We start from the raw sequence: 27,874 nt of genomic DNA, 5'->3' as shown, positions 1-27,874 counted from the left end.
TATCAATCATGCACAAGAACATGATTGCAACCTAAGCTGTTTCAATAACTTTGACACTTTTTCAAATAATAATAATAATAAACCATATGAATTGTGTTTCTGACGTGTTGATTCTCAATTGCACATGTGAACATGATTTACCACAGTGGGAAAAAAATAACCACTTTATTTGATTGGTCTGAACTCCCGTAATAGCCAACTGAAAGACATTGTGCCATACAATCATTGCATTTCAACATCAAAGTGGATAAGTTTTCAAGTTTGAATTTAAAAGACAAAAAAAAAAAAAAAAGTCACACGGATTTTCTAGCTTTAAAAGACGCTAATTCTTTTTCGGCTTCAAGTCATCTTTCTTTTCAAATTCAAGTTTGTAAACATTTTCAGCCATTGCCTTTGTAAACAGCAACCATCCCATCTAAACAGGACACAAAACAAAACAAAAATGGGGAACTGTCAGAAAACAACCATCTGAACATGTTCTGGGGACAAATAATTGAAAAACTTGATGAACGGGATACAAGAACACATTAAGATTCGAAGATGAAAAACATGATAACAGCCAAGTGACAATTGAAGGTGACACTGCGGGATTGCTATTTTAATTATATACCTGTTATTTAACATAATGGAAATAGAATTGCCATAGTTTGAAATCTCAATAATAATATGGTAGCATGTAAAACTGCAAAGTGAGGATCCCAGAATGCTGAAGCAGCTAAAACACAAAAGCTCTGCGAATGGTGTTGAGCAAAAAAAAAAAATTGCCAATTACTCAAGCAAGTACTACACCTTTTGTTATCAATAGATATGATGAAGCAAAATGTGCAAAATGGCACAGACCAAAATGTGGGTCAAAATTTGGAAAGACATTCTACTGTTTGGATTGTTTCTGAAAAGTTTTTTTTTTTTTTTTTAAACGTACTAGGGAAACTAATACAAATATCAAACACCAAAGAATACCTCTGAGAAAATTAGTTAAAGCTGCCTTTTTTTTTTTCTCAAGTCACAAGGCATGGCAAAACCATTTAAAAAAAAAAAAAAAAAAAAAACGGAGGGGGGGAACAAAACTGATTCCAGATTGATTTATAGCTGTGACAATTTTGACCATGATGGAAACTGCAGAACGAGCATCACGTTGCCACTCTCAACTATATTGGGGGGGGGGGGGGGCGTTTTGGCTCACCTCACTTTTTAGACCGGGTCCAGGAGTAGTCACCTTATTCCTCATTCGCTTTACCCTTTTTTTTTTTTTTTTTTTTCTGACACCAGTGTTGGCGAGTTGCCTTGAAAACATTTCTTGAATGTCTACCATGCCCAGGCAGTGCTGCAGGGAGAAACCATCTCACGAGGCAAGAAATCACACATTAAGGTGGACACTGTTTGGGGAAGGAGCGGGATTTGTTTGGCAGTAAAGATAAACACACCTTCACTTTTGCATTAGAATGGATCAATTTAAAAGCAACGTTAAAATAAGAAATAATCAAGTTAAGAAAAACACTGCAAAAAAGTTATTCTATATACATACAATGATTTTTCTTGAAGATGAGTTATAGCTTTACAGAAATTCAACAAAGTCTCTTTTTACATTTCAGCTTCACTATATCACAAGTCATCCCCTTAGTCGGGTTTACTTCCGCACGAGGCTGGATGCTTCCAAACCAAACGCAGAGTCTCGTTTGGGAGGCTCCAGTCCATCGTCGGCTTGCTTGTACACTCGCTTTCCGCTTGGGGAGGGGGCGCTAAAGCACCAGAAAAGAACCAGACACCATTCTGTCTACTTGTCACTTTGGTGTCTTGGAGAGGGGTTGGAAGAAATCTACCTCATATCCCGGGTGTGTTTTAATCGTCAGTCGTCGCTGTCCGACAGGGCCTCGTATTGCTCTGACAGTAGAGACTGCCACACGCGCTGTTGGCCCACCGGAGCTCCGGCAGAAAGCGGCTGCTGTGGCGCCTGCTGTTGCTGCTGCTGCTGGCTCTGTATGGAGGGAGAAGATATGGAGGTGGGTGGCGTGCTGCTCATTATGCGCATGGTCAACGGGTTGTAAGGGAACTGCATGGACCCTGTAAAAAGAAAAAACATTTTTTAAATATGTGCACAAATGACAGCAGGCTTTAAATAGGTACGACTGACTGACCTGCCGATGAGGGTCGGTCATCCCAACTCCATTGCGATTGGGCTTGTGCTTGTCTGTGATAGTCTCCCTCGGAGTGTACGGAGGACACGGAGGAGGGGCGATCCCCTCCCGAATAGGCCTGACCCAGGTTAGGAGACTTCGATTTACGACTGTTTGCTTTGCCCTGCTTCTGTTTCACTGTAGAAGAGCATCGTGTTAGTTTGTTTTGTTTTTTTTATTCCTAAAAAAAAAATGTGTAACAATAAAGCAAAAAAGTAAAAAGATAAATATTTTATCTATTTTTTTTTTGCAATTACCCATAAGTATTTCTTGAGATAAATAAAGAATAAATAATGAAACCTAACCAACCTATGCTCGGCGAAGGATTGGCTTCCTGGCGGGTGTCACCGCTCGTGTTGGATGCGTTGCTGATGGCACCTTGGTGCTCCTCCGTTCGGTCCTCCAAGTTACTCATTAAGGCTTTCCGGATGATGTCTTCTAGGCCTAAATTACTGGCGGGGTCACCGAAGGAGTGATTCCTAGGGTTGATGTTGCCTAGGAATCACAATACGACATGATTAACTATAATAGTCACATTCAAGTCTATTTTTGTAACTTACCGGAGCTGGTAACAGCAGGCAAGTTAAAAATCTCTGTGCCTGGCTGAGCATTTCCTTGAAAGAGAGAATGAGCTCGTGAAAATCCCCCCCCAAAAAATAATACATGCAAGTCATAAAATAGTTGAGCTTTGAAGACGACGACAGTTTGTTTGCATGCAACGAAGACAGGAAGCCCCACTTACCAACGTCAGAATCACCGACACCAGATGTGGAGTTCAACTTACGAAAGATCTCCTGCTTTTTGGATTTCACCATAGGTGAAGTGTTCTCTAGTTTGGTGAAGAACGAGGGCAGATAACTGACACTGCCAGGAGAGCGCGAGTCATTCCTTGAATTGAACAAACAACCAGACGTGGAGTCATTTTCCTGATTATGCTGACTGGGTTTCAAGATCTCATTCTGTCCAACTCTCCAACCTGATCTCAGAGGTGTCAGTCTCTCGCCTTTGGGGTGCTGGCCCACCAGACTCCTGCTTATCCATGGTTTGGTAGCTCTGTGGTGGTGAGATGGGTTCATAGTTCTCCATCTGTCTGCCACCTCTCTCTGGAGACTTACCAGGTCTGGAAAGGGGGACGAAGATTTAGGCAAAGTGTCACACTTATGGATGATAACGGGCTCAATTTCTGTACCTGGATCTGGGTTTGTCTGCAGTGTTCTCCGGGGAAACCCTGCTGGAGGGACGGTGATGGTTTGGTGCCTGGATTTGATTTTCAGGGCTGTAGCGGCTGGGACCCTTGACTCGACTCGACGAAGACGTGGGTGGCATGGTGCTCTGGAATGTAGCAGAGGCTGACGAGGAAACTGCGGGAGGGTCTTGATTCCGAGCAAAGTCCTGGGTTATAATATGCTGCGTGGCACAGAGAGAAAATCACAAAACTAGGTCAAGTTTTGATCTTTGCAGTAAGTCCTAGTTTCCATGATGTCACGAGTCATTTCCTACCGAAATGTGGTCTGCCAAGGTCATGACCCGATGTGTCTTGGGGATTTGAGAATAGCTGTCAGCCTGGGACGTAGGGGGCTGCTGTGAAGTGGGCTGGGGCGGATCTGCCGAAGGCCGGTATCGACTCATGTCGTAAACCCGCATGGCGGCTAATCAGATTGAAGAGCAGAGCAGTCATGATTGTGGAGTGAGTAAAGCAAAGCATTGATTTGACTCAAATACTTGACAGCATATTAATGACCTACATTCACAAACACAAGTTGCTGTCATGTCATCGAGATTCTTCTCACTCATTTTTTGGTGATTTGTTATTTTTATCTTTTTATTTTCATAATATTCAGATATCCTTTTATCAGAATTGCAAAATAATTTGGCTTGCAAGCAATGAGTCAGTTCAAGCAACCTTCTGAAGGACTCCTAGATTTTTTCTTGACATGATATAGTGACATCACTTATGAAAAACTGAACTTTGTTAAATGTCATCTTGAAGGTTTTGTGACAGAACAAAAAAATTAAAGTGGCTGCCTGTGTCCCATACCTGCTGTGTGTTGCCCCTCGTCCATTTTTTCCTGTTGGGAATGGACTGGGGAACTAGCAGGACTTATCACTTCAATGGCTCCACCACCAGTATTGTCGTATCGGTTTGAGGACACTGGTTGGTTACAAAAAAAAAAAAAAAAAGAAAGAAAATGACCCAATTTTTTACTCATCTTTCTCAACAGATAATAAACTTTAACTTCTCATATACTCACAGCTACTTGAGGAGTCCGAGCTCTGAGAGCTTCGCTCTCTGGAGTCTTTCTCCGGAGCGATTTTTCGGGTGATGATGACATCGATGAAGTTCGCCGCCGTGATGGTTGTTTTTCCACGGGTTCGAAGCTCTTCCTCAATGCGGGACTTTGAGGTTTGCGGCCCTTTATCCTTAACGCCAACACCCTCGGGGTACCCCGGGTGGGGCTTCCCTCCTGGCAGAGACATAGCACCGTATGGTGCCGATCGCCTGTCGGGCTCCTGTTGGTGTTCCGCGATGCTCGGTGCTCTCCGCGCCGTTGAACACATTTCGTCATCGCGCTCGTCCCGTTTATTCTCCTTGGCTTTGGACACGTCAACGGGTGGGGCAGAAGCTGCGATATCCACCAAAGCAGCCAGTGCGTCAGCTGCCGTACTGTAGCGAGAGTTACTCTGGGCCGCTGCTGTTGCCGCTGCTGAATGTGGCCTACAAATAAAAAGAGTTCAGAAAGAGCTTTTTAACCGATAGATACATTTATTTGCAAATGAATCGAGACTGCGATCAAGATGGTTCGACTTACATTAGAGAAGTGATGACACTCTTGCCCTGAAAGATGCTCGGTCGCTGCTGCTGAACAACCACTTCCTGCATTCTAAGTGAAGGAGAAGGAGAATGCAGATAGCCTCGGCTTCCTGGTCGACCCGGTTGCTCAACTCCGCCTGATCAGAAATGACACGTTAAAACAATGTCAATCATTTTGGCTGATATTGTGGTGGTGAGCAGAACAAGAACATTCAGTCTAGTCAGAAAAAGAGCACTAATTAAATGGAACCTTAATCGCAAATACTCACTCGCACGAATATAATCGTTGGCTCGCTCTCTTTCCCGATCGCGTTCTCGCATTTCTCGATCCCGCTGCTCCCTTTCTTTTTCCCGTTCCTTCTCCTGTTGCTCACGGTCACGTTCTCGCTCCCTCTCTACACTTGCGGCAGCGGCGGCTGCAGCAGCCAGGTGGGCTTGGTGACCTAAAGGGTGAAATTACGACAGTCATCACACACACAATAAACTTCTCAAATTGTTGCATATTATTCAAAAGCGTCTGCTTTTGACTGGACCGTTTCGGACTTTTGTTTACACTTGGTCTCTGATTGGGGAGGGGGCTGACCTTGGACACCCCGTGCAGGTCTGCACGCCATGAGAGGTGTGAAGGAACACAAGATTGTGGCGAGAAAATTAAGGAAGGGAACATGGCGCGTCGGTATCGGGGAGGGAATCCTCACCTGGCGATATGGAAGTTGGGTTGAAAGCCCTAGTAGTGAAAGGGGGCTGAGCTCCAGGGAGGTAGGCGATACGTTCCAAAGTGGGAGTACCTGTTCCCCCAGGGTGAGGCAACAGGATAGTTGGAGGCATCTGGGCTAGATCAATTATCCCTTTTACAGACAGAAGCAAAGGGCCAATGGTGAACAATCAAAACCAAATCATTTATTTCGTAGCACTGCATACACCCACCCACCATCTTGTCAGTGCTCCCAAATACAGTTTGCCAATGCTTAGGTAAGCAGGGCTGCAACCAAGTTTAAAGATGGCAAACCTCAATGAGGCAATATTTGAGTCACACTTATCAATTGTTAAACAGAGCCAGATAAACTGCAGCCGCAAAGCAAAATGTGTCAAGGTCATTTGCTTCTGGACATCTGCAAAAGGTAGCCACGACTACAGCGACACAGTGGGGGAAAACTCCAGCCCCTCCCAACCGGGGTCTCTTCTACAGCTAAGAAACTGCCAGCTGATGGAAAACCATACCTCGAGCTCCAGCTGGGTACGGGATAGAAACAGGTTGTTCCCGTGGCGACACCCCACGGGCCATGTCGGGCCGAGGGATGACTTGCATCTGCTGAGAAGTGATGTAATCGTTGAGGATGGTCTGCCGCGTGTTCTCCATGGTGTATAGCTGGTAGGTGTTGTGGTAGCCAGTTGGAGACGGTTGCCTGGGAAACATGAAGGCTGCAACACAAGATTCAAAGAAAACTTGGTTTTCCACAACCACACAAGCTCTTTAAAATAATGTGATGGGCAAAAAAAACTAAATACCAGGATCAATCACTCGGTGGAAGGCAATACTAGGGTCGAGGTGTGGAGGCAGGTGGGCTCGATATACTTCGCCTGGAACAACCGGCCTGTGGTGAGGGTCAAAGGGGCTGTGAGAAGCCCTGGGGTCGCCTCCCGCAACTGGGGACTTGGCTGGGACACTTTCTCTCTGAGTGGGTGTCATGGCGTTCTTTCTTTCATGTGAACTAGATTTTGTTCCTTTGTGGGGTGAGAGGGACACATGACATATGTATCATATGCCACATACTATTGACCAAACTGAAAATATTTGTGACAAATACCATCTGATGAACGCCCCAGCATGGGTGAACCTCTGGTTACAGAACTGGTGCTGTAGTTCACAGGGGTCCGACGAGCATTGGCGTCCTCGTACATGCCTGGGCTGAGCTGAGATTTTGCAGCTTCCTGGTGTGTGGAGCGCAGGACTGAGGTGGTGGAGTTAACCACCGAGGTGTGGCGCACTGCCTTGCTCTCCTCGTACTTGCTTCTTTCCATGACCTCGTGTTGGGGTAAGCTGTGGGGGAGCTTACTGGGACTGGTGATTAGGGACTTAACATTGTGCTTGATTGTAGGCTGGTTCAGAGAGTGAATCTAGGAGAAATATAGTTCATGGTCAGAAAGGAGCACCAAATGTGGCAATTGTTATAAAATGAAAAAAGAAAAAAAAGGGAATTAAGAGATAAACTGATCTACCATTTGAAAATGTCTGACCTGAGACATGGCACCCTCTATGACTCTCCTGTCCGATAGGTCAGGGGTCTTTCTGAGATCCTGGCCAGACTGGTCCTGTCGAGGGATTTCATGAATGGAGCGCCCAGTCTCTTTGATGGTGTTAACTCCCTCATAGGGCTTTCCTTTCCCAATTCCCCCATCAAAGGAGCGGATAGGTGGGCTCTCTCGTTTAATCTGTTTCCCGTATTTGATAACATCTTCGTATGCTTCTGCGGCAGTTCTTGGTGTTCCTATGAAGTAGGGGAAAAAAAAAAAAAAAACATGGTCGTCGTGCCCGACAAATAGGGAGATTGGTCGTTTGTTACCTTGCATGATAGAGCCGGTGATTATTTGTCGGTCTTTAGAATCTCCATGGAGACCTTCTCTGGGCAAAGCTCTGCTAATCAAACCTTAAAGCAAAAACACACAAACTCAGTCACAATAATACAGAAAATGCACTGAATAATGCATTCGTAAAAAATAGCACCAGAGCACCTTCAAATGGAGCTCCTTCCCTGCCAGGGTGGCCTCTGCTGATGGGCACCTCCATCATCTCATAAGTACGTTTCAAGTCATGGCTAGTTCTGGGACTACGAGTTGTTTCCCTTGGGTTTTTGATGGCTTTTAAAACAAATACGATGTAAATTACATCTGTGGATTTGCTCACATACACACACGGTTTATTAACCTGGTCAAAGTACTCACCATCATAAGAGAGGATGTGACCACTCTTGCCTTCATAAATAACATGACCTTTAGCCAGCTGGTCCCGAGCCTTGTCAGAGTTACTCAGATCTTCTGTGGCCAGTTTTGTAATGGTGCCCTTCAGGAGGTCAGCAGCAACAGTTGATTGGGAAAGGGCTGGTGTGCCCTGAATACGAAGAAGAAAAAAACCAATTATAAAACATAATGCAAGCTAGATCAGAAGGAACACATTGGTCATTTCGTGTCTTCTTTACCTGAGTGATTGATCCTCTGAAAGTGAGGTTCTCACAAATTTTTGATGGATTTCCTCTACCATCGTGTATTGTTGAAACTGCAAAAATAAATGCATTGACCTTACAACAGTTTGCCAATTATTCCATATCAAGTAATACTCTCTGACAATGATTCATTTTGAGCAGAATTGGAGATATGCGACTGGCCTACCAGACTTGTTGGGATCTTGGTGCCGAGGCAGACCCAAAGAGATGGAGCCCACTGTGTTCTTACACCCGTCAGGCCCGTAAATGGCATGCGAAGGCAGGTATGTGCCCGGGGTTCCCTAAAACGGTCGAAACATAACCCACAATCAAAATTTGCATTTTTGAAAAAGTCAGAAATTGTTGAAAAGTGTTGAAAATACGAAAACACATTCTCATTTATTTAGATTTTGTGTTTGCTCTTCTTACCTGAGATATTGAGCCTCCGTGAATGAAGGACGGTTTGTCGGTGGGTTTGGTGGTTGGAATGAGAGGCGGCGGCGAGGGAATGTTAGGCGGTCGACTGGGTCTGCCGAAAGCCATCCGTGGTCCCTCTGGCAGACTCTGGATTAGCTGATTGGGGGCTGGGTGAAGGACTGATGGAGAATATTAGAAGAGGGGGAAAAAATGGTGACTTTAGCGGAGTGTTAGATGACTTGACCTTCGATTCAAATTGTCATTTAGTGAATTCCATTTTGTGGTCATGGCTTCATCGAATGACCTTTACAATGCTCTTATTATTATTCTAAATATACATCCATTAGTTGTCTTCTACACCATAATCAATCAGATGTAGGAGCTCATACATACAAGTTCAACCTCATTGCAATATTTAGTCAGCTCCATTATTGTGGGACAGCCAACATTTAGCTGACCAAAGACATAATATGGTGGCTAATGCAAGAGTTGCTCTAAGTGCATTTTCCCCACACTACTTTCTCAACTGCAACATTAACTCCTACTGGATTGTGATGTGGGAAATCTTAAGTGATACTGGATACCACACAGATACTGCATAGTGCACAAAAGTATGTCTTGTGTTCTGTATACGTTTTAGTTGGATTTATTTTTTTCTTCCGAAATAACTGCCAGGCTTCTTACAACATGAATAGCATCATGTTGGTGATCCACATAAGACAGGGAGAGATGAGAGATCTTCGGGTAGAATGTTCATAAAACCCTGAGATGCAGCCCCTCAACCAGTCTGCCACATATGGTGTTACGACATAGACCACCCAATCCCATGGTGCAAGAAAACAATTGCACAATGGAACGAAAACCAACAAGTAAAACACACATGCAACTATCATTATGGGGTAAAAAAAAACAAAAAAACAACACCATCTAAAGTTCTAAACATTATGACTTGACAAGCCAGCATCTCATGACACTTCAAGTGCAACCTGGATCCAGCAGACAAGATTCAAATGCAGTTATGGTACAGGGTCATCGTATGGTCTCAGAATTCTGGATTATGAGACAGCAAATGTAAGATTTAGAAGAGTGAAATGGAACCACATGTACTGTCCTCAATTGTTGCCTAGCCTAGAATTTGGGGCTTCAAAAGCACGGCAGTATTTCTTCCATTTTAAACATTCTAACACGTAGCTAAGGGCAGCTAAATGAAGATAATTTCTTCCATGGATTCTCATGAACTAATTCGCTCCAAAAGACATATTTATGTGTCTTTTCAGAGTCCACTCACTCAATACTAGGTATTTATTTTTTAAAGAAAGTTTGGGTAAAAAAACAAAAGGTCTTTATATTCCTGGTACTGTGTCTCACAAGAGTTACACAGTATTAGCGGGAGAAAGTAGAACGGTTTGGAGGCATCTGAAAAAGCAGGCGAAGGAGAGGTGAAGATGTTTGCTTTTACCTGGCGGCACATTGTAGCGGAAAGCATTGGGGATGTTGGGGTCAGGTTGGGGTGAGGACTTGCTTAGATTCCTGGGGGACAGTCTGTAAGGAGAGCCTGGCCGACCAGAAAGGGCATCTTGGTCCAGTGCCAACATCATGTCATAAGGATTGTAGGTTAGGGGCTTACCTGCAGTACACAGGTATAAGGACAAAGACGACCACTTTATAAAAAAAAAAAAAAAAAAAGGAGAACTCATTGCTCCCCCTGGAGCATTGAGTGCGATCCAGATGGAAAAGGGTGCAAAATAGCTTTCGTGGCTACTTGGCCACTCACGAAAAATAGAAGCCGTGGTCTCACAGCACGGCGGTTTGCTGACAGCGGTGTCACTTTTACGGCACTCTGACTTAAGGGTGCTAAAAGCTTTGCATGGAGCTAGCTCTTCCACAGCCAGCAGAGTGGCTTCACTACTCGTGAAGCAGCAAACATGGGTGACTAGTCACAAGAGCAAAGGTCCCCCCCCACAGCCTCCTTTCTTCATCCAAGGGCAATGACAAGCATAGCAGCGATAAACACCTCGTGTTTGCGTCAGAAAGCACCTTCTTTGTGTGGACAGGATTACAACGAGCAAGACTAACCCCAAGAGTTGACTTTCTTTTTTTCTCTTTTCTAAAAGGCACAAACAAACACAAACAAGGCCCGAAAACGTGCATTCACTATAAATAGTCGCTTGCAAAAAACAGCAGGAGCACATGCAGCTGAACAAGAGGTAAGCAAAATGGAGGCTTTTTTCTGTTCTCCTACCATCTCTGTCAATCAGACTTGGGCTACGGGTATTGAAGGGCAATCTGCGCTCCAGGTCAGCCTGGTCTTGCCGCTGCTTCTCCTCCTGGTGAGCGGACGCGTGGGCTGCTTTGATCTGGTGTTGCAACATGGCAAAACCACTGATGGGCACTGGATTATGGCCATAAGGTCCAGGTACCTTGTGACAGAAATAGAAGAAAATGTTTCTTCAATGATCTGGCAAAAGCAGCATGTTATGAAACTGCTCATTTCCAATCCAATTCACTTACCATTGGTGGAATGGCAGCTGCCCGCTGATGCATCTGCTGGATGTTGTGCGGACTTTGCTTGGGTGAGGACACCAGGACGGTGCCGGGAGGGTTGAGCAAAGACGGCTTCTCCATGGAAAGAATTCTGCAAAAGCGACATCATACGTGAACTTGACGTCAAGCAAAGCATTTGTGGAAAAAACTTACCTTTGTCTTTCAGGCTCTGCTTCCACATCTTCATCAGCACTGCAGGTGGCGCTGGAGTCATTATCAGAGTGGAGCTCCTTCGGCCTCTCGCTGTGTTCTCCTTTCTCCTTGGTCTCGGGCTCCATTTTAATCTGAACTTCTCCAGCTTTCATGTCCATATCTTGGGGTTCTGTTTTTGGATGGACCGCAACTGAGCAGGAAGTCACTCTGCTCTTTTCCTCATGGGAACCAGGTTCAGCCTCTGGGCTTTTCTCTTCCTTGACACGCAGGCCTCCGTATGAAGGGTCCGAGGTTTTAGCATTGCTGACCGGGACCGTGTCCTGATCAGAACTCTGAGCATCTCCGGAAGCATTTTCTGATCTCTTGCTCTCACCAGACTTGGTTGGGTCCGTTTGAGAGGGGGAAGGAGCACTCTCTGTATCAGAGCTATTGTCACCTCCTGAAGATGCAAGAAGGGGAGAAGAAAAAAAAAAAACCATGTCAATAAATGCTTTATATAATAATTGACATGTGAAAAGATTTTGCAGTCGTAGAATGAAGAGAGTACAAATTCCTGACATTACATTTTAGTGCACTGCAAACAGTTTGAATAAACATGGAGCTGCTCCCACTTGACATAAAACACCTTTCTTTCCAAGAAATATCACACGTGACTGCAAGTGACAACAATGTCTTATCTGTTATGTTGTTTGCCAGATCAAGGCCGCAAAGTTACGATGAAGAGATAAAAAGCTGCTTTTTTTACGCCAACCTTATTATTAGATTGTTAATCGTATTAAAACATATCTTAACATATCACATAAATGCTTTCAATATGCCACTGTTTTAAAATAAAATGCACAGTGGTCTGTCTTCACTTCAATATTCTCAGGTTGCATCAGATCCTCAAACCCTTTTTTTTTTTTTTTTTATCTTTGACTTTATTCTGAGCAATTAGAACTGACGAAAGGTCAAAATCAGCCCTTGGCCTAGCTGAGCTAATCAGCAATAAAAATCCAAAGCAAAAGTGTCATAGCGTGTGTTGAAAGCCAGGACATGCATTCCATCATGTTTGGCTCTAACCTTCACTGTCGTCTGCATTGTCGTCATCGTCATCAGGCGAAGCTGTGGTAAGACCTTCACCTTGAGACCTATCGGCACGAGCCCGCCGTGTGTCCTGGATATCAGAGGCAGAGTGACTTTTTTTGTATTTGTAGGTTGTACTTTTGATGAGGTGACAAGAAATGGCTTACCTGTTTATGCTGCTGGAGTAGATTATCCAGATTGTGTCGTCGCTTGTAGTTGAAATAGAAGTTTTTGCACTGCGCCTCACTTTTGGTGCCCACCATTTTGGCGATGGCCGTCCAGTTTCGCCCATGCTCAACTAAACCTGATGGGGAAAAACAACAGAGAGAATATAATTTTGCTCACAAGGCTGCTTGCTAGTAATTTATTTAGAGTTGTCCAGATCCAATCACGTGATTGCAACTTGGGGGTTGATCATGTAACTTGTCTGGCGAAAAATATTGATTATTTTTTTTAATCAATTATCAGGAAATCCCGAAATAGAACGCTTTGTTTACAATATAACAATTATCCTATAATTCGATTAGTTTGCGCAAATTATGAAACAGCTTGTCGAGCCAAATTTCTTTCCACTCTGGGAATTGTTAATATCATTTCCAAGAATGAAAATAGGATTAAATAGTGCAGGAGACTGCAACTTTTATTAGTAAGGGAGATAAGAATTCACTTGCATAACCGATAACGGTGGCAAAGCACATTTACTGCATGTGATTTCCAAACCCTCTTAATTGTACAACGAGCAAAGGTTAACAGGTTTCTTGAGTCGACGGACTCGACGGAATTCATTACGGGTCTGAAACACACACTTTCATTCATGCAAATTATCCGTAAAGAAAGGAAAAAAAAATAAAATAATAATTATATATATATATATATATATATATATATATATATATATATATATATATATATATATATATATATATATATATATATGCTAAAATGATATGCTATATATATATGCTAAAATGAACCAAAAAGAGGAACAGTAATACATTTGAATGACATATGGCTTGACATCTAATCGATCTATTCTGAGCAAGCGAGCAACGCCATTATTGTTATTCACATATGGTCACTGTATGTGAACTTGAATTAAATATAAGTGATCCTCGCAGAAAACGGTCACGCTCTGGTGCTTGAAGGGTGGCCTGAAAAGATGAATTTCCAAGACACCAGCTGAGCAGTCCGGCTAAATGAATTTCATAAATAAATAAAGACACCCCCTAACCCTTCCTGGAGCCCTGACGCACTTGCACAAGCCTCTTTTTGTTTTTGGGGAGACATACACATTCATTCTTGCGTGGGTTCACAATCACGTTCTGTCTTGCGGGAGAGTTTGAAATTGGGTAGGGCACCTTCACGGAATCACGAGGAGTGTAAAGGGGAGTGGAAAAAAAACAAAAAACGTGAAAACGCAAGGGCTGCGGAAAGAAGTGAACGACGGTGAGATAAGAATCAAATATCAAAGCTTTACCTTTTTTGGCCACCTCCATTTCCTCCTCGGTCCAGCGAGAAGTTTCTCCAGTTTCACCAACACCAGCTAAATGACAAAGCAGAGAGACCCAGCCCCATTAGCACTGACAAGAGGAATAGACGGGAGCGTATGGGTGCAAGGGAGAGAGAGAGAGAAAGAGAGAGAGCGGGAGAGCAGACAGAGAGGTTGTCCTCTTTCCAGCCGGCTTCTTCTCATGGCCTCTAATCTAGTAATCTGTTTACATTCACAAACTGCTGAGACCTACTCCCTCTCACTCCCACTGTCGCTCTAGGTCATTCCCCACCTCGCACACTCACATTCTCACTTTCTCCCTCCTTTCCCTGGAGCTCCAAAAAAGCCATCTGCCTCTATAATCCACAAGGGGAGGTTCCTTAGTCAGATGATGTCAAGCCAGACAGTAGAGACTTTGGGGAATGGCCTTGGATGGAAGCTAAAAGATACAACAGCCATGCTGTCCCAACCCTTGGATCGTCATACAAACAGACGCACAGACTGATACAGACTCCCACTTGCCTTGACATGGCTGCATAGTTCGTCACGCCCCCCCCCCCACACACACACACAAGCCAAATTCACAGAAGTGAGTTGCTAGCATTGAAGTGAACTCTGGCTCAGTCTCCTCTGTAGTGTCGACTGAAACTGTGTAAACATAAATAGAACCAGATAAACCCTTGGCATTTACAGTGCACTAGGTGGGGGGGAGGGTGTGTGTGTGTGTGTGTGTGTGGGGGGGGGGTAATTATCATTGCTTGGATGGGTCCAACCAAAGTCGTCCAATCCTGCAGTGAGTTTTATGAATCACATGCAAGTCTGCTTGACTTTGCTTGGGCCTCCAGTGGCAAAAGTCACATGTTCTACCCGTGACAAACTCGGCTGGGTGGCCATTGATCTGAGCTATAAAAACAGGCTGTGTTTCTGCCTCCAGCACATCGTCTCACCTCAGGACAAGAGCCCACCTCTAACGCACCCTCCCCCCCTCCACTACAACTTCAAACAAAAATATGAACCAACATGCCCCCGTAGACTTTGCTTCTTAAGCTTGTCTGGCACATACTGTTGCTTTCTTTGTGCTGCATTGTGGTTGCTGCAAGCAACGCACAAAAGTCCCCAAATTATTCACCGTGAGAGATTACAGGTGACACGTGGAACACGGCCAGGGGGGTTCACGGAACGGCACGCTTACACGCTAATTAATCACATTATAGGACAGACCTTGCATAGCATTACAAGATGTGGCACTCCCCAGAAGCATGTGTCAAAAGTCACACAACGTACTTCCAAAAACATTGAACAGACGATACCGATTAGTGCCAAAACAAGATTAACAGATAAGGTCCTGGATACCTGAGAACCCATGCAGTCGCTCATTGGAGTGACGACCTTTATGAGGGTGAAATTGAAGAAGTGTGACCGAGTAGCGTAACAACAGCTCGAGCAGCGCACTGCCATGGTGATGGATAGACAACACTGGGGGGGGGCATTCCGTGTTTACTTCAAGAAAAATACAGCACTGGATGCCTACCAATGTCTGCTGCCATTATTCACACCCTCACATTTGCTCCTGATAATCATGCCACTACAGAGTTTACTCAAGCGTGTTCACCTTTTGTATCCAGTGAAGCTACTGGAGTCGGCGGCTTGCTAGGTTCCTTAATGGACTTCTGAGCTGTGTCAGATTTAGGGATCTGCGGAGGATCTGGCACGGCAGCCTCCGAAGCAGGGGGAGGTGCTTCCTCCGCCGCCATAGTGGCAGCCTCATTGGCCATGGAGCGTGTGGTGATCCTTCCCTTACGTCGGCCCTGGCTGTTGGCAGTCTTCCTGCCACGCGGCGTGTTTTGCTCCTTCCCGTCCTCGTCCTCCCCACCGTCACACTTGTCTTTGTCCTTGCCAATGTCCCTGTGGTTTTCAAGGAGGAAAAAACAGCTTTTAGAGACTGCTTGGAAAGAAAATCTAGCCCCGGTCGACTCAGCAAATACAGGGCCTGCACTATCCCGCCGCGACATGTTTATTAGAGGCTCAAAAGACAATAAAAGTAAAAATGTATGCTTGTGTAGTATGAACACAAAAAAAAAAAAAAGTGGATTTTTCTGGACTTTGGAAAAGCACAATTTTCACAAATCACCTTGACTCCTCCTTTTCATCTTTCTCTTCCTCGTCCTTCTTTTCTTCGTCTTCTTTTTTCTCAGACTTCTCCGATTTGTCCTCTTCGTTTTTATCTTCGGACTTCTCTTCTTGTGCGGGGCGTGTTATTTGCTGCAACAAAAAGAGGGTTCGTTTGTAAGTTTGCTTTTCAACAATATAAAACGTGCATTCATTTTTGGTTCAATTTTCTTTCTTTGCAAACAAAATCATCTTTTAAAAAAAAAAAAAAAAAAAAAAATCACCAGCCTGCCAACACTACTATTGTCGATACCTTCATGCACTTCAATGGATGGCATCAATTATTCAAGCGTTTGGTAAGAAGTATTATTCTCTTTCCGTCTCATTCAGTGTTTATGCCTACACGAGCGTTTCCCCACTTCAATGCTCAGTTGCTTTTGTGTCAGATGAGCACGGCAGGGATTTGTTTGAATACAACAGGGAAACTCTCTTGAAGATGTATGGTTAACAACTGACGCCCTTGTCGACAGACAATGCTTGATAGAAGCCATGACTGTTGGTTGGGAGTGATGTACATTTCATTTCCAAGGAGATTCTGTGAAAATATTTCAAATTCTGTTTCATGAAAGGGCAAAAAAAATAATTTGAACAGTAGAAGGCAAAAGAAGGAATCTCAGTAACTAAAAATGACATCATGCACATGGATCTCAGTACTTTTGTATTGTGAACAAAGCCTGGCCATACGTTTATGTTTTTTGGCCAATCTTCAATTGGTCCATGAGATAAAGAACCTTGAGACACCTGCAAATTTTCAAAGCGACACTATCACAACTAGCGTGGTATACGTACAACAGAACACAAAAGCCAGCTCCATCAAAGCACTGTATTGGACCGCCATGCTAAGCATGCCAAGGCAAACGTCCCGTTACAGATACCAGAGGTTGTTGTGCTCGTTCTTCAGAACAACATTGCTTTGCTCTGTATATAAGCCCGGTTGCTGGGATTCCAGGTTAATATATAACTTTTACTTTTCGACTAATTTCCTGTCAATAAGCGCTTCTTTGCTTTGGCACTTGGCAATTGAGAAATATTTTGCAGTGTGTTCAAAGACTGAGATGTTCTCACAATACTTGTTCTTCAGTGGGATGCTGTTTTGGTTGGCTCAATGAGTGCTCATGTGTTTGCTTTGGAGGCCATTTAAGAACTGTGGCATTCCTGCTTCTTCTCCAACGGGTCTGTAAAGGGCCTCTACACAGATGTTAGACAAGAGGAGACTCTGTGGTGATGTGGTTGTTCAGTATTTTTAAATGAAGACCTTTCTGAGCTGGACTGAATATTTTTCACTTTTGCTGATTCACATGTTCTGCTTCTCTTTGGAAAGTATGTCATCACAGTCGAGTCTTTCGTAGCGAATAGCTTATTGCAACTACCAAAATCTAAAAAGGAGTGCACTGTATGCATTAACACTGCTTTTTTTAAAAAGTACTGAATTTCAGAAATGATGTGTGCTGAAAAAAAGTCGAGCGCAAGGAGAAATTAAGGGTGTTAATTTGACAATATGCATGTAAACAATTATGATGTCCAATTAATCGATAAATATTCAATAATCAATTATTTAGGGTCCTTGTTTGAATTAAAATTGTTCAAATGCTCGAAATCTCATCTTCTTAACAGTAAATATGATCAGATTTCTGGAATCACCCACGCAAGCAGACTGATCTCTGTGCGAACATTCACTTTGGGAAAACAATGAGCACATTTTTTTTTTACCTGACATGTTGTGGAATTATAATTTGTGCCAAGCATAATTTAAATAATCTTAAAGCGGACCCAAAAAAATAAAACAGGTCAACGAATCATTCCAGATGATGGAATATTGAAGCAAATTTCACTCGGAGAGTATTCGCCACTCTCGCAATAACTTCTTCTCCAAACTCCTGTTGCAACACGAGCACGCACGACAACATTTCACGACGAGCCCCTGGTAGCATATTTCCTAGAAAGTCTGTCTAAAAATAGCTAGGGTGGACTTTCAAGAAGCTCAAAGATGTCTGCTGTGAATTGCCAGAGCAAAACAAAACCTCCGCCATAAAAACACAAGACAGGAAATATGGTGATTGGGTGTGTTTTCAAAAGCTAGTAAAACATACCTGCGAGCTGATTTGTTGCCAATAAAAAGCTCTATGCTATGCTGTGAGCCACAACTTAACTGGGGCTGTAAATGCGCCTCTAACCTCCAGTGCTTCCATAGCTGTGAGAGAGGGGCAGGACAGCACCATAGTAGAGCTCCTTAGAAGGGCTGCCGGGCCAAGGCACTGACGCGGATATTCCGGGAAAGCGTGCCATCAGGCCACTTAAGCGGCCAAAAGAATTGTCCATCTCACATGAACGCACTAATCTATGCCGGGTCATTCAAGGTAATCCCATTCAAGCGGTCCTCTTTGATTGGCACTCGCAGCAGCACGGAGAGTTTTGGGGCCTGTCAGATGGTTGGACTGTACCAACTGAGCTGTTTCACACAGGGGGAGGGGGGAACTTTCTCTAAAGAAGCGTGGAGATGAGGAAGTGGAAAACAAGAGCGGCAGCACTCGGTAGATTGGCAACCAGTGCCGAGTCTTGTCGCGTGAGGGTTCGACCTCCCTCCTAAATTCAACTTGTTCCAGCGCTCGTTTTTTGTTTTTTTTCACACTTCCTGCCCTTTCAAAATAAACGTGTTGCAAGTCTAACTGAATTTAAGTCCACTAGGTTTTAATGGGACTTACTACAAGGTATTAGCAATGCATTATATCTCTGAGTAAATTACATTTCTTTAAAAAAAAAAAAAAATGGTTTATCACTTTCAAAAATGATAGCTTGTAAGACAAGTTGTGTTAATATTGCAAATTAGCTTCTAAGTTTCAGAAAATAAATAAAATTGTGGATGCATAATTTGTGATTGTAACTGACGACAAAATCAACACCTATAAATAGTGTAAAAGTTGACATTCAATACTACGAGTGTAATAAATGCTGCCCTGAATCGGAAAAATCTATTTTTATGAAACCAAATAGAATTATGATATATTTTAAATCCATTCAGAATCAAATTAATCCAATCACACTTTGCGTCTGTGTTATTATCATGTTAACGCTGCCATATATCAGTCAGTTACGACATAAGCGAATAAGAAAAAAAGTTGTCAGGATTACCTGGTTCCTTCCCCTCCGTCGACCGTAGTTGCGTCTCACTAGAGTCTTGTAATTGTTGTTCTTCTTGGTCAAATAGTAGTACAGAACACAGTCAGCAACACACTGAAAATGAAAGGAAAGCAGGCACACATGCGCACATGAACACATGATACTGACTCTCAATTATTCAAGCATGGACTCGGACTCCATGTCTCTTCTATAAATGTCCCATATGTGTAATATTAACTGTCTCTTGTTCACCTTTCTTTCTAGATAGGAAGCAATCAAGCCAAAGTTCTTTGGGTGCTGGACAAACCTGCCAAGAGATGCCATTATGTGGTTGTGAAAAACAATCATAGAAAGAATAAAGGCGACACAAGCAATAGCGCAGAATCTCAATATTTATCTGTGCATTCAAAAATCATTTCATAATTATTCTGCATTCGGTAACATCCTGTAATAAAACCAAAACCAAACTCACTTGTCTTTGAAGATTTCTTTTTCGTGTTCAGTCCAAACATTCATGAACTGTCGGGCTTTGTACACCTTCATGGGGTCGTCCATCAAGCCGTTCATGTTGATGAACTTCACTCGTCTTTGCTCCGAGTCGTACATCATGGGAGGGATGACTGACAGCTGTCTCATCTGTTTTTCATTGTTCTGTGAAGCCATAGTAAGTCGCAAATATTACCAATGGAAAAAAAATAAGGATCAATACAAAGTCATTGTATTGATTTGTATTTTAGCTAGCAGTATGCAGGTCATAAAATATGACATTTTTCATCATCACATAATTAGTTAACACCACACTAAAAAAAAAAATGACATTACCCACCTCCTGCTCAGAAAGACCGTCAATAATTTCCGAAATCTCATGTTCGCTTCTAGCGATTGTCGCAGAGAGTCCTGTCCCTCTCTGGCCAACCCTAGAAAAAGAAGAGACAAATGACATTTTCTTTTATATTTGTTTCTTGAAGATCACTTGTTGATTTTACACATGGAAACTCATCTGGTTGTGATTAAATCCTTGCATGAAGTCGACATCGAAGGACTTCTGGACACAATCTAATTTCATGGCTCTTCCATTATTGTTTTAGTTGAAGCCCTGTGCTACATGTCATTTCTCATTCAACTACACAAGGGGAAATTATGTTTTATTCAAGTGTGTGGGATGTGGCAACCATTAAGCCAATCAAATTTAAAGCAGTACAGCAATTTGTATTCCCCAAAGCCAATTATGTGCTTCTGTCGGTATGAAAACATCTCCACCCCTTTCTTGTGAAAACTACACTGTAGAGAGGGGAAGTCTGGAGGCAAACGGGTGCAATGCCCCAGATGGCAAAAATGGGTGTATTGTTTGTTAAAGGTTAGTGAGTATATCTGGCTTTTCACCTCTGGAAGCGCTCCTGCTGCTCTCTCTGCTTCCGGATCTCAGGGAATTGCCTTTCATAGTACTCCCGTGTTCGGCTCTCCTTGGCTTTGCGCCTGGGATTGTTCTCCATGCGCTCCACCTTTTTCTCCCAAGCTTCCATCAGCTGGTCATAGCGTTGGCAGATCTTCTGTTCCTGAGGACAGGCCATAAAAAAAAATCAAAAGACTGCGCCGCGGGTCTTAAGAATGGACAATGACAATGGAAAACAATGGAATGAGGCAAACCGAGTGCAGGGTTCTTTTTTTTTTTTTTTGTACATTGTGAGCAAGGTAATATAGTTTTATAATCTACACAGCAAAAATACACTGCTTTAAAATAATGTCCATTTTGAATTTTCCAGACTGCAGCCAGAAACAACTCACTTGGCATAAGGCCACAAGCTCTGCATAATTGTTCAAATTCCAAAAGAAGCATTTGGGTGCTACGGTAGAGAAAAGGACATCCATGTGATGACTTTACGATATAATTGCGTTACTGCTTACGGACAAGGGCAACAGTTGTGGAGCCAAAGCATTCCTCTGTATAGAAACTAATAATTTGTTTGTAGAGTTTCGTGGCAACTTAACCATGACATCAATGTGTCCAGGCATTTGGTTTGAGACCAACTAAAACAAATTTAAGTGAGCAACCAAAACAAATTCAAATAGAAGAACCCTCAGGGAGCACATTTATTACACTAAATCAACTGGAATTGGCTTTAGCACTCCCATAACCGCAAAAAGGATGAGCGTAGACAATGGACAGATGGATGATCAGTAGCTCTGTTTGGAATTACTAATGGACTCAGATGTGCAACATTTAATTAACTATGATTTTCAAATTAGTCATGAAGTCAAATCCACTGTGCATTTCTGTTTAAACATGGAGCTTTTGAAAATGCCATCAGTTGTGTTTGGCAACGTCCAAGAACACTTTGGAGCACAAGCATGTCATGTCATTTTCATTGACCTCATTGCTCTTATGTAATGCCGAATCATCCGACCAATTTTTACCTTCCAAAAAAAAAAAAATGTCTGGATTTGTTATGCAAAAACTATTATCAAACCCCTGGACTTTCCCAAAATGCTTAACAAAAGCAGACTTGCTTACCCTTTGTTTACGAGCATGGTTCCGCCTCTTAAAAAATAGAATCAGCTTCTTCCTCATGACCTGATTGCTATACGGAAACAACACATTTGTTATTTTGGATTCGTTATGTTGACGTGGAAAGTTACAACAAAGGCAGAAACAAAAACAAATATCTTTGTTTGTGTGCTCATAAAAATACTCGAGAAGATTAGACTATAAATTCTCAACAGCCAACAATGTTTGTTGACGCAAAAGGTGCCGATTGTTGGAGAATAGTAAAAATTTGAAACCATGTCTTGCAAGGTGCCGATTGTTGGAGAATGGTAAAAATTTGAAACCATGTCTTGCAAGACACATTGTAGAGTCAGATAAGTCATGGAACACAGTTTTTTTTTTTTAAAGCACAAAAAACTACGCAGTCACATCCAGTCTTTTCTTTTACTATCTCTGTGAGCCAATTTAATCATGTGACTGGACAAATCCGATTGCACGGAATGGTCACGTGACTTTTATCGGACTGAGATTAACACTTTCGCCAGTTGAGATCTTTCCTATTTCACATATGTGTGCTTGTATTTCATTTGGGATCATTACGAGGATACTCACGTTTTTATGTTTTCATGGTAGACTTTTGTGTCTGACGGTTGATTGTACAGCGGCTAGGCAGGGCAAACAGAAGAGAAAGTCATTGTTAATTATTCACATAGTCATTTCTAAATTACTAATGAGCTAGGAATTACAAAATGTTCTGTCATACCAGTTCAACCTTGGGTCCGAGGCCTTCCAGTATCTTGTGGGCCTCTTCGGCTTTTTTCTAGAAGATTAAAAATACAGAACAAGCAACATTTCGTGAAGTTAAATGATCATAACTACGTCACAATTTTTTCCTCAAATTGCAAGGCAATACTGAGTTTAAAGCATGTGGGAGAGGTAAAACTATTTGTTTTAAATGTTTTTTTTATATATGGCCTCTCTTTATCTCTGATTTGCACACATCGTGGGAACGACCATCAGAGTGAAATATGGTCTTATCTATTTTTAAATAGAATTCGTGGTCAGGGCAAAACAACCAACGAAATGATAACTTGGTTGAGATATGCGACAAAAACAAAAAAACTACCAAAAAGCTTACTACTAGACTTGAACAGTCTAAAGGGTTAACCGCCGGCGGGGAAGAAAGGCGTGTCTGCCCACGATGTCATGTGACAGATATGAACGATAGTAACCTTTCCGCCTGATCGGCTATAACACACAGCAGTCTGTCAGTGCACTTCATTTCAAACTTCTTCATGATGGATAAGAGCTAACTGAAATAAAGGCACTGAGACAGATTTTGTTCTCTCTCTTAAATATCATAGTTGTTGATAAAATGCAGAAAGTATGCCAGTGCCAGCACACTTTGTCCCAGAGTCAGTTCATAAAGGTCAAATCTGTGGGTGGGTTAATACTTCTTGCTAATACGTCTCGGTATTCAAAACATGACAACTCACCCTGTTCTCATCGTAGATGATTTGGACTATGCTGCGGTGTTTATGTTCCACTGGGGGAGGGGTCACTGGCTTTTCTGGCTCCACAGGCTTTGCTGCTTCCTCCTCCAGTTGTTGCTAGGAGACAACAGTGACAAGAAAAGGGGGGGGATAAAAAAACAGCAAGTTCAGAAAAGTACACCAAATAAGACAAGACCAATACATGCAGCAGACTTTTATCTATTCAAGACACCGATGCAGTTGTACTGGTATGATCTTAACCTCTGATAAGAGCGAAACATGCATGCACAATCAGATTACTCACTCACGCATGCTGGTTCAAGTATAAAATGCAAAAACTCAAAGGTTCAGCCGCTGAGGTCATGCTGATGGCTCCAGACAAGCTGAACTGATGAATGTTTGGTTGGTCAATGTTTACAAGCTAAAGGTTATGTACGCCGACAGGTTACAGGGTTGAGATTAGCGCTTCCTGAATTGCATCATTTTCTCGTTTTTCTGTTTTCTCTCTCACAGCAAAGTTCATCTGACATTCCCATCAAATGAGGGACAGTTTCAAAATAGATAGCAAACCGGATTTAAAACTAACAGGTAAATAATATCATTAAAGGTCATTTATGCACATTCTTGAGAATATACATTATTGCATCACTTTTTCATCTGAAAATATTTGAGTGCTTTTAAACATTCATTGAAGAAGACACAATAAATCCAACTGGACCACTAACTTGCTTTTTCTTCAACTTGAAAATTTGCTGCTCCACTTTCGCAATCTCTCTGTCCACCCGGTCCATACTCTGAATCAGCTCCTCCTTGGATAGCTTGGAAGGAGACGTGTCATGTTCTTCCCCAAGGTGTAACGTAGGTCCTCCTGGAGAAGGGCATTCCACTTTCACACTGAAAGGCGACTCCTGGGGAAACAAAAAAAAATTAAAAATAATAATAGATCAACTTTATTGAAAAACACAGATTGCAGAAATGTAAGACATCCTGAACACAACAAACATAAATCATCTTGTTGCACAACTCCTTGCAGCTGCAAGAGAAAAATGCAAATCCCCACAGGCATGAGAACCTTACCTTTTTCACCTCAACAGTGGCTCTAAGGCTATCCTGTAGTGTATTGTGCATGGGCAAGAGAATATTCCCAGCGGAAGAAGAGGTACGAGTGATGTGAGCCTCAGAAATAGAGTCCATGCGTGGGCGCTTGGTCTCCAGGGCTTCATGTTCAGCCTGAGTAGTGATGGAGTGAAACTGCTGTTCGTAACCATGCCGTCTCTCTGGAGGCCTTCACAACGGGGGGAAAAAAAAAATCATACATTAGGTGCATGAATCTGATCCAATAGGTGGAATATATTCTATGAGGGCAAAAGTATTACCTTTCGGTACCAGGGTGGAATTCCGATAGTAAAGATGGTCTTCTTCGACCCTGCGGATCTTGCATGTGAGTACGATAATCTGGGACGGAAAAATCCTGAAAGCAACAAGACATCATATATGACATATCTTTGGATGTGGAAATAGAATTATTGGTACTGTGAATAAGCTTACAGCTGGAATGACCTCATCTCACTTCTGTTTTGACACAATATAGGCTACAAGAGACTTCCTGTTCACACAAACTAGAACCTACATATAAACAATCACTGGAAAGCAGTAAGGAAGACATCATATTTTGAAATCTGCAACAATTAAATAATTAAACAAGAGCATCTTATTGGGTTACATTAAGCCATGCACATACTAGCTTCTAGGAATTTTGGGAGAACTCCCATATGGCCGTTCCATACCATTCAAATAAGAGTAAAATGATAAGACTTTTAGTCGAGTAAAAATTGACGAGACTTTAAAAAATAAAAAAATAAATTTACTGCATACAGTTTTCAAAATATATTTGTACTTTTTTTTTTTAACAAAATCGAGCATTTCCTGAAGATTTACCACATGGTGCAAATAATTATAAATATTAATTATAACTTATTCACCAGTTGTTGTTTTTTTGTAAAAATAAACTGAAAAGACCACATAACAGTTATCAGCATTCTATGACCTCCACAAAAACCTGAACAAGCAAACGCAGTTACAGGAAATATTACCAAACTCCACTTTTGTTCCAGATCTAAGCAAACAACACTCAAACATTCTGTGGAAGTAAGATTCTATGAAATCAAGCCTTCAAAGTCACTGGGACATGTGTCCAATAGTCACTTTATTTATTTAAACAAGGATAAACAACAGAGTGAATTTAAACGTAACAATCAGCAATAACAATCCATTTTTTATTTGTACGGGTGACAGCACACAAATACTAAATGGAACTATAACAGGCATTTTTGTAGGATGTCTAAATTTGAATTCATTCTGCAGTGAGACAAACAATTTTGCAGAATCCTTTCAAACAAATTACGTTGCAGAGTCACAGGGTAAATAATATAATTTGGACGAAAAACTATCACGACAGAAAAAGACTCGACTGTAATCCAAATTCAGCAGCAAATTCTTACTTGTTGGTGCCGCGTGCCGCTGAATGTGTACTGGACAGAATGGGATGGGTAGCGGCTCTGCTCGCTGCTGAAGCTCCCCTGGCTAGGGGGATAGCCAGAGCTGCTGGACATCCTGACTCAGTGCAAGTGGGCCGCTTCTGCTTCACTGGAGGCTGAGCTACACCATGCTACAGGATACAAACCACCTATAGCCAGACAGACAGCAAAAAGTCAGATTTAGATCTTTACATGCCAAATGATACACGGAACTGATAAGATAAAGTCCATCTCCTGTGTGGGAGAAGAGTGGATCTAGGTATAGAACTCAATTATTCTTGATAATGATTAATGGAGGCTTCCGAATCAAATTAGAACCAGGTACTACTGCCATATTTACACTTTTCAAACATTTCTGATCTTGGAACAAAGGTCGCATGAAAAGAAACGCCCAGACTTAGTCTGCAGCTGCAGTGCACGGGAGCACATGTACGACACATCGGCCTTCCTGTGGGTGGAAAAGAACACAGCGCTCTAACTGAATTAACTTCATTTGATATCAGCCTAGATTGAATTTGTTTGTCAGAAATGTATATAAAGCAACAGGATGTCCTTCAGCCTGTCGAATGTTATAACCTTCCCTTCATTCCAAAAATGTTTGTGTGTTCATTTTATAGGGTGTTTTCACACCTATAGATCAATGGGGATGAATTTTTTAAATAGAAGAAGGCCATTCAGAGAGATTCAGCCAAAGTTATTGGACAGAAAGTACAAAAATAGTTCTGTGTGTCAGTTTGAGGCATCTCAACTTATTGTGTCAGTGCCAGACGTGTCACGCTGTGTCAGACGTGACGAAGCAAACGACAAGAGAAAACTAGGTCATTTCAGTCTCAGACTGTGTCCCAGAAGAAGGATTGATGGTCATGATTAAGACACAACACAAAGTAGACTCCAAGATCACATCCTTTTTTTTGGAAGGAAGGAATAAACTGCTTTCAATACAGCAACGTTTTCCACACACGTGCCATAACACATGCAGGGTAACAGAAGCTTTTAATGAGAATTGTTATATATTAGTGTGCTAATTCAGGATATTTAAGATGTGAATGTGTCATTGGTGACTTGCAATTGGCTAGTTCTACATCACATCTCACCCAAAGTCAGCAGGGTTATATATACTACAGCTCAGGACAGGACAATCATTATTAGAAACAAAAAGAAGAAGAAAAAAAATCAATGGATAGATGTCAAGTTTGCGCAACACTGCACTGTGCAAAAATTCCATCGGCTGTCTATTTGCATTAACTGGAATGTCCAACTAGTGTATGTAGTGTACTTGGATGAGTGATTGTTAAAACTGGAAAATCAAATTGTTTCAATGATGCACCTCAATACCTCTCTCCCTTGCTTGCAGATTCACCATTCATTAGCCTCAAACAGTACAAATCCTTTCCTCTTCTTTGCTACTTCCTGCATGGAAAATGAGCACCGTCCTTTTAAACATTAAATTCAACCGATTATAACGCGGACATGCTAACCGCTTCTGTAAGATACTAACCTTCCACGTTATCAATAAGATCCCTTTCACGTGATATTTTCAATTGTGCTCACTGAAATCACTTTTAGTGGCATACGTTCAATCGTTGAAGTAGTTTGGAAGTAGCTTCATCTGCTAACGGTTCGAATATTATATTAGCTTTAGCTTCTCGGTGACGTTTTTAACTGCTTATCACCAGTGTTTAAATGTAACCCCCTGCGGATATGCTTTACAATGTAAGTGACATTGCAAAATGTTTATCGTCCTACTTTGATAGCATACTCATTACATCTGTCGCTCATTTGAGGGGGTGGCCCCCAGTACTAAGCATATCACAAGGCTCAAATAATAAATCACCAACAAGCGTACGCGATTGTAGACCTCCAAAAATACGAGCACGATATTTAAGGCGGTGTTGTTGTTGTTATTGTTGTTGTCGCTAGCAAGCTAACTTACCCGTATTTCACCTTTGAATTCGCAACCACGTCGCCATCTTGCAAAGCAGATTTTCATCGTATACCAGAGCACTTGAATCGGATATACCTACGCATATTGATTTGCCCATAAAAGATTGGCACTCACCTCATATTTGGAGAGTTCACCAAAGAAGGGGTATGGGATCTGTGGGAAGGAACGTGTGGAATTGTTTTAAGGAAATCCGCGGGTAACGGGCAGTGAACGCTGGGCAGACTAGGCTGCGCTGCATTTGTCGCTTCATATCCTGACAGGTCAAAGTATACTG

The 27,874-nt window shown here is 42.3% G+C and overlaps 1 protein-coding gene across 2 annotated transcripts; it reads right to left on the bottom strand.

Moving 5' to 3' along the window:
- Positions 1–146: 146 nt before the first annotated feature.
- Positions 147–27,874, bottom strand: ncor1 (nuclear receptor corepressor 1). 2 transcript variants are annotated; one of them, XM_085936117.1, is made up of 47 exons: positions 27,715–27,867; positions 25,620–25,804; positions 24,495–24,589; positions 24,196–24,403; positions 23,844–24,026; positions 23,122–23,235; positions 22,389–22,445; positions 22,238–22,290; positions 21,653–21,719; positions 20,524–20,696; positions 19,967–20,057; positions 19,613–19,791; positions 19,393–19,447; positions 19,153–19,254; positions 15,986–16,116; positions 15,467–15,759; positions 13,843–13,908; positions 12,533–12,669; positions 12,363–12,456; positions 11,301–11,739; positions 11,115–11,238; positions 10,846–11,023; positions 10,063–10,230; positions 8,616–8,782; positions 8,374–8,488; positions 8,184–8,260; positions 7,930–8,095; positions 7,720–7,845; positions 7,551–7,634; positions 7,225–7,475; positions 6,795–7,104; positions 6,496–6,711; positions 6,208–6,408; positions 5,685–5,834; positions 5,256–5,429; positions 4,985–5,123; positions 4,427–4,890; positions 4,213–4,326; positions 3,675–3,823; positions 3,364–3,581; positions 3,151–3,294; positions 2,917–3,062; positions 2,735–2,788; positions 2,484–2,669; positions 2,136–2,312; positions 1,184–2,061; positions 147–415 (listed from the first exon to the last, which is right to left on the bottom strand). In XM_085936117.1, exons 2-46 carry the CDS (start codon positions 25,728–25,730, stop codon positions 1,847–1,849), a joined length of 7,161 nt encoding a protein of 2,386 aa, XP_085792243.1. In that variant the 5' UTR covers positions 25,731–25,804; positions 27,715–27,867; the 3' UTR covers positions 147–415; positions 1,184–1,846. The 2 variants fall into 2 exon arrangements, with proteins under 2 accessions (XP_085792243.1, XP_085792244.1); XM_085936118.1 differs by lacking the exon at positions 10,063–10,230 and having other exon boundaries at positions 7,207–7,475; positions 27,715–27,874.

This window comes from Syngnathus leptorhynchus, chromosome 17 (genome assembly GCF_054491065.1).
Source record: "Syngnathus leptorhynchus isolate UIUO chromosome 17, UIUO_Slep, whole genome shotgun sequence".
Lineage (NCBI taxonomy): Eukaryota > Metazoa > Chordata > Actinopteri > Syngnathiformes > Syngnathidae > Syngnathus > Syngnathus leptorhynchus.
The sequence above is the reverse complement of the archived record's forward strand: the minus strand, read 5'-3'. Positions and strand labels throughout refer to the sequence as shown.

Bases quoted from the DNA above. Each gene is read 5' to 3' on its own strand.
- ncor1 (XM_085936117.1), bottom strand. From the start codon at position 25,730: ATGTCCAGCAGCTCTGGCTATCCCCCTAGCCAGGGGAGCTTCAGCAGC. The intron at 23,236-23,843 runs GTTAGTGGTCCA...GTTGTCTCCTAG, and splicing joins TCAAGTTGAAGAAAAAGCAA to CAACAACTGGAGGAGGAAGC. The intron at 22,446-23,121 runs GTGAGTTGTCAT...TTAATCTTCTAG, and splicing joins TCATCTACGATGAGAACAGG to AAAAAAGCCGAAGAGGCCCA.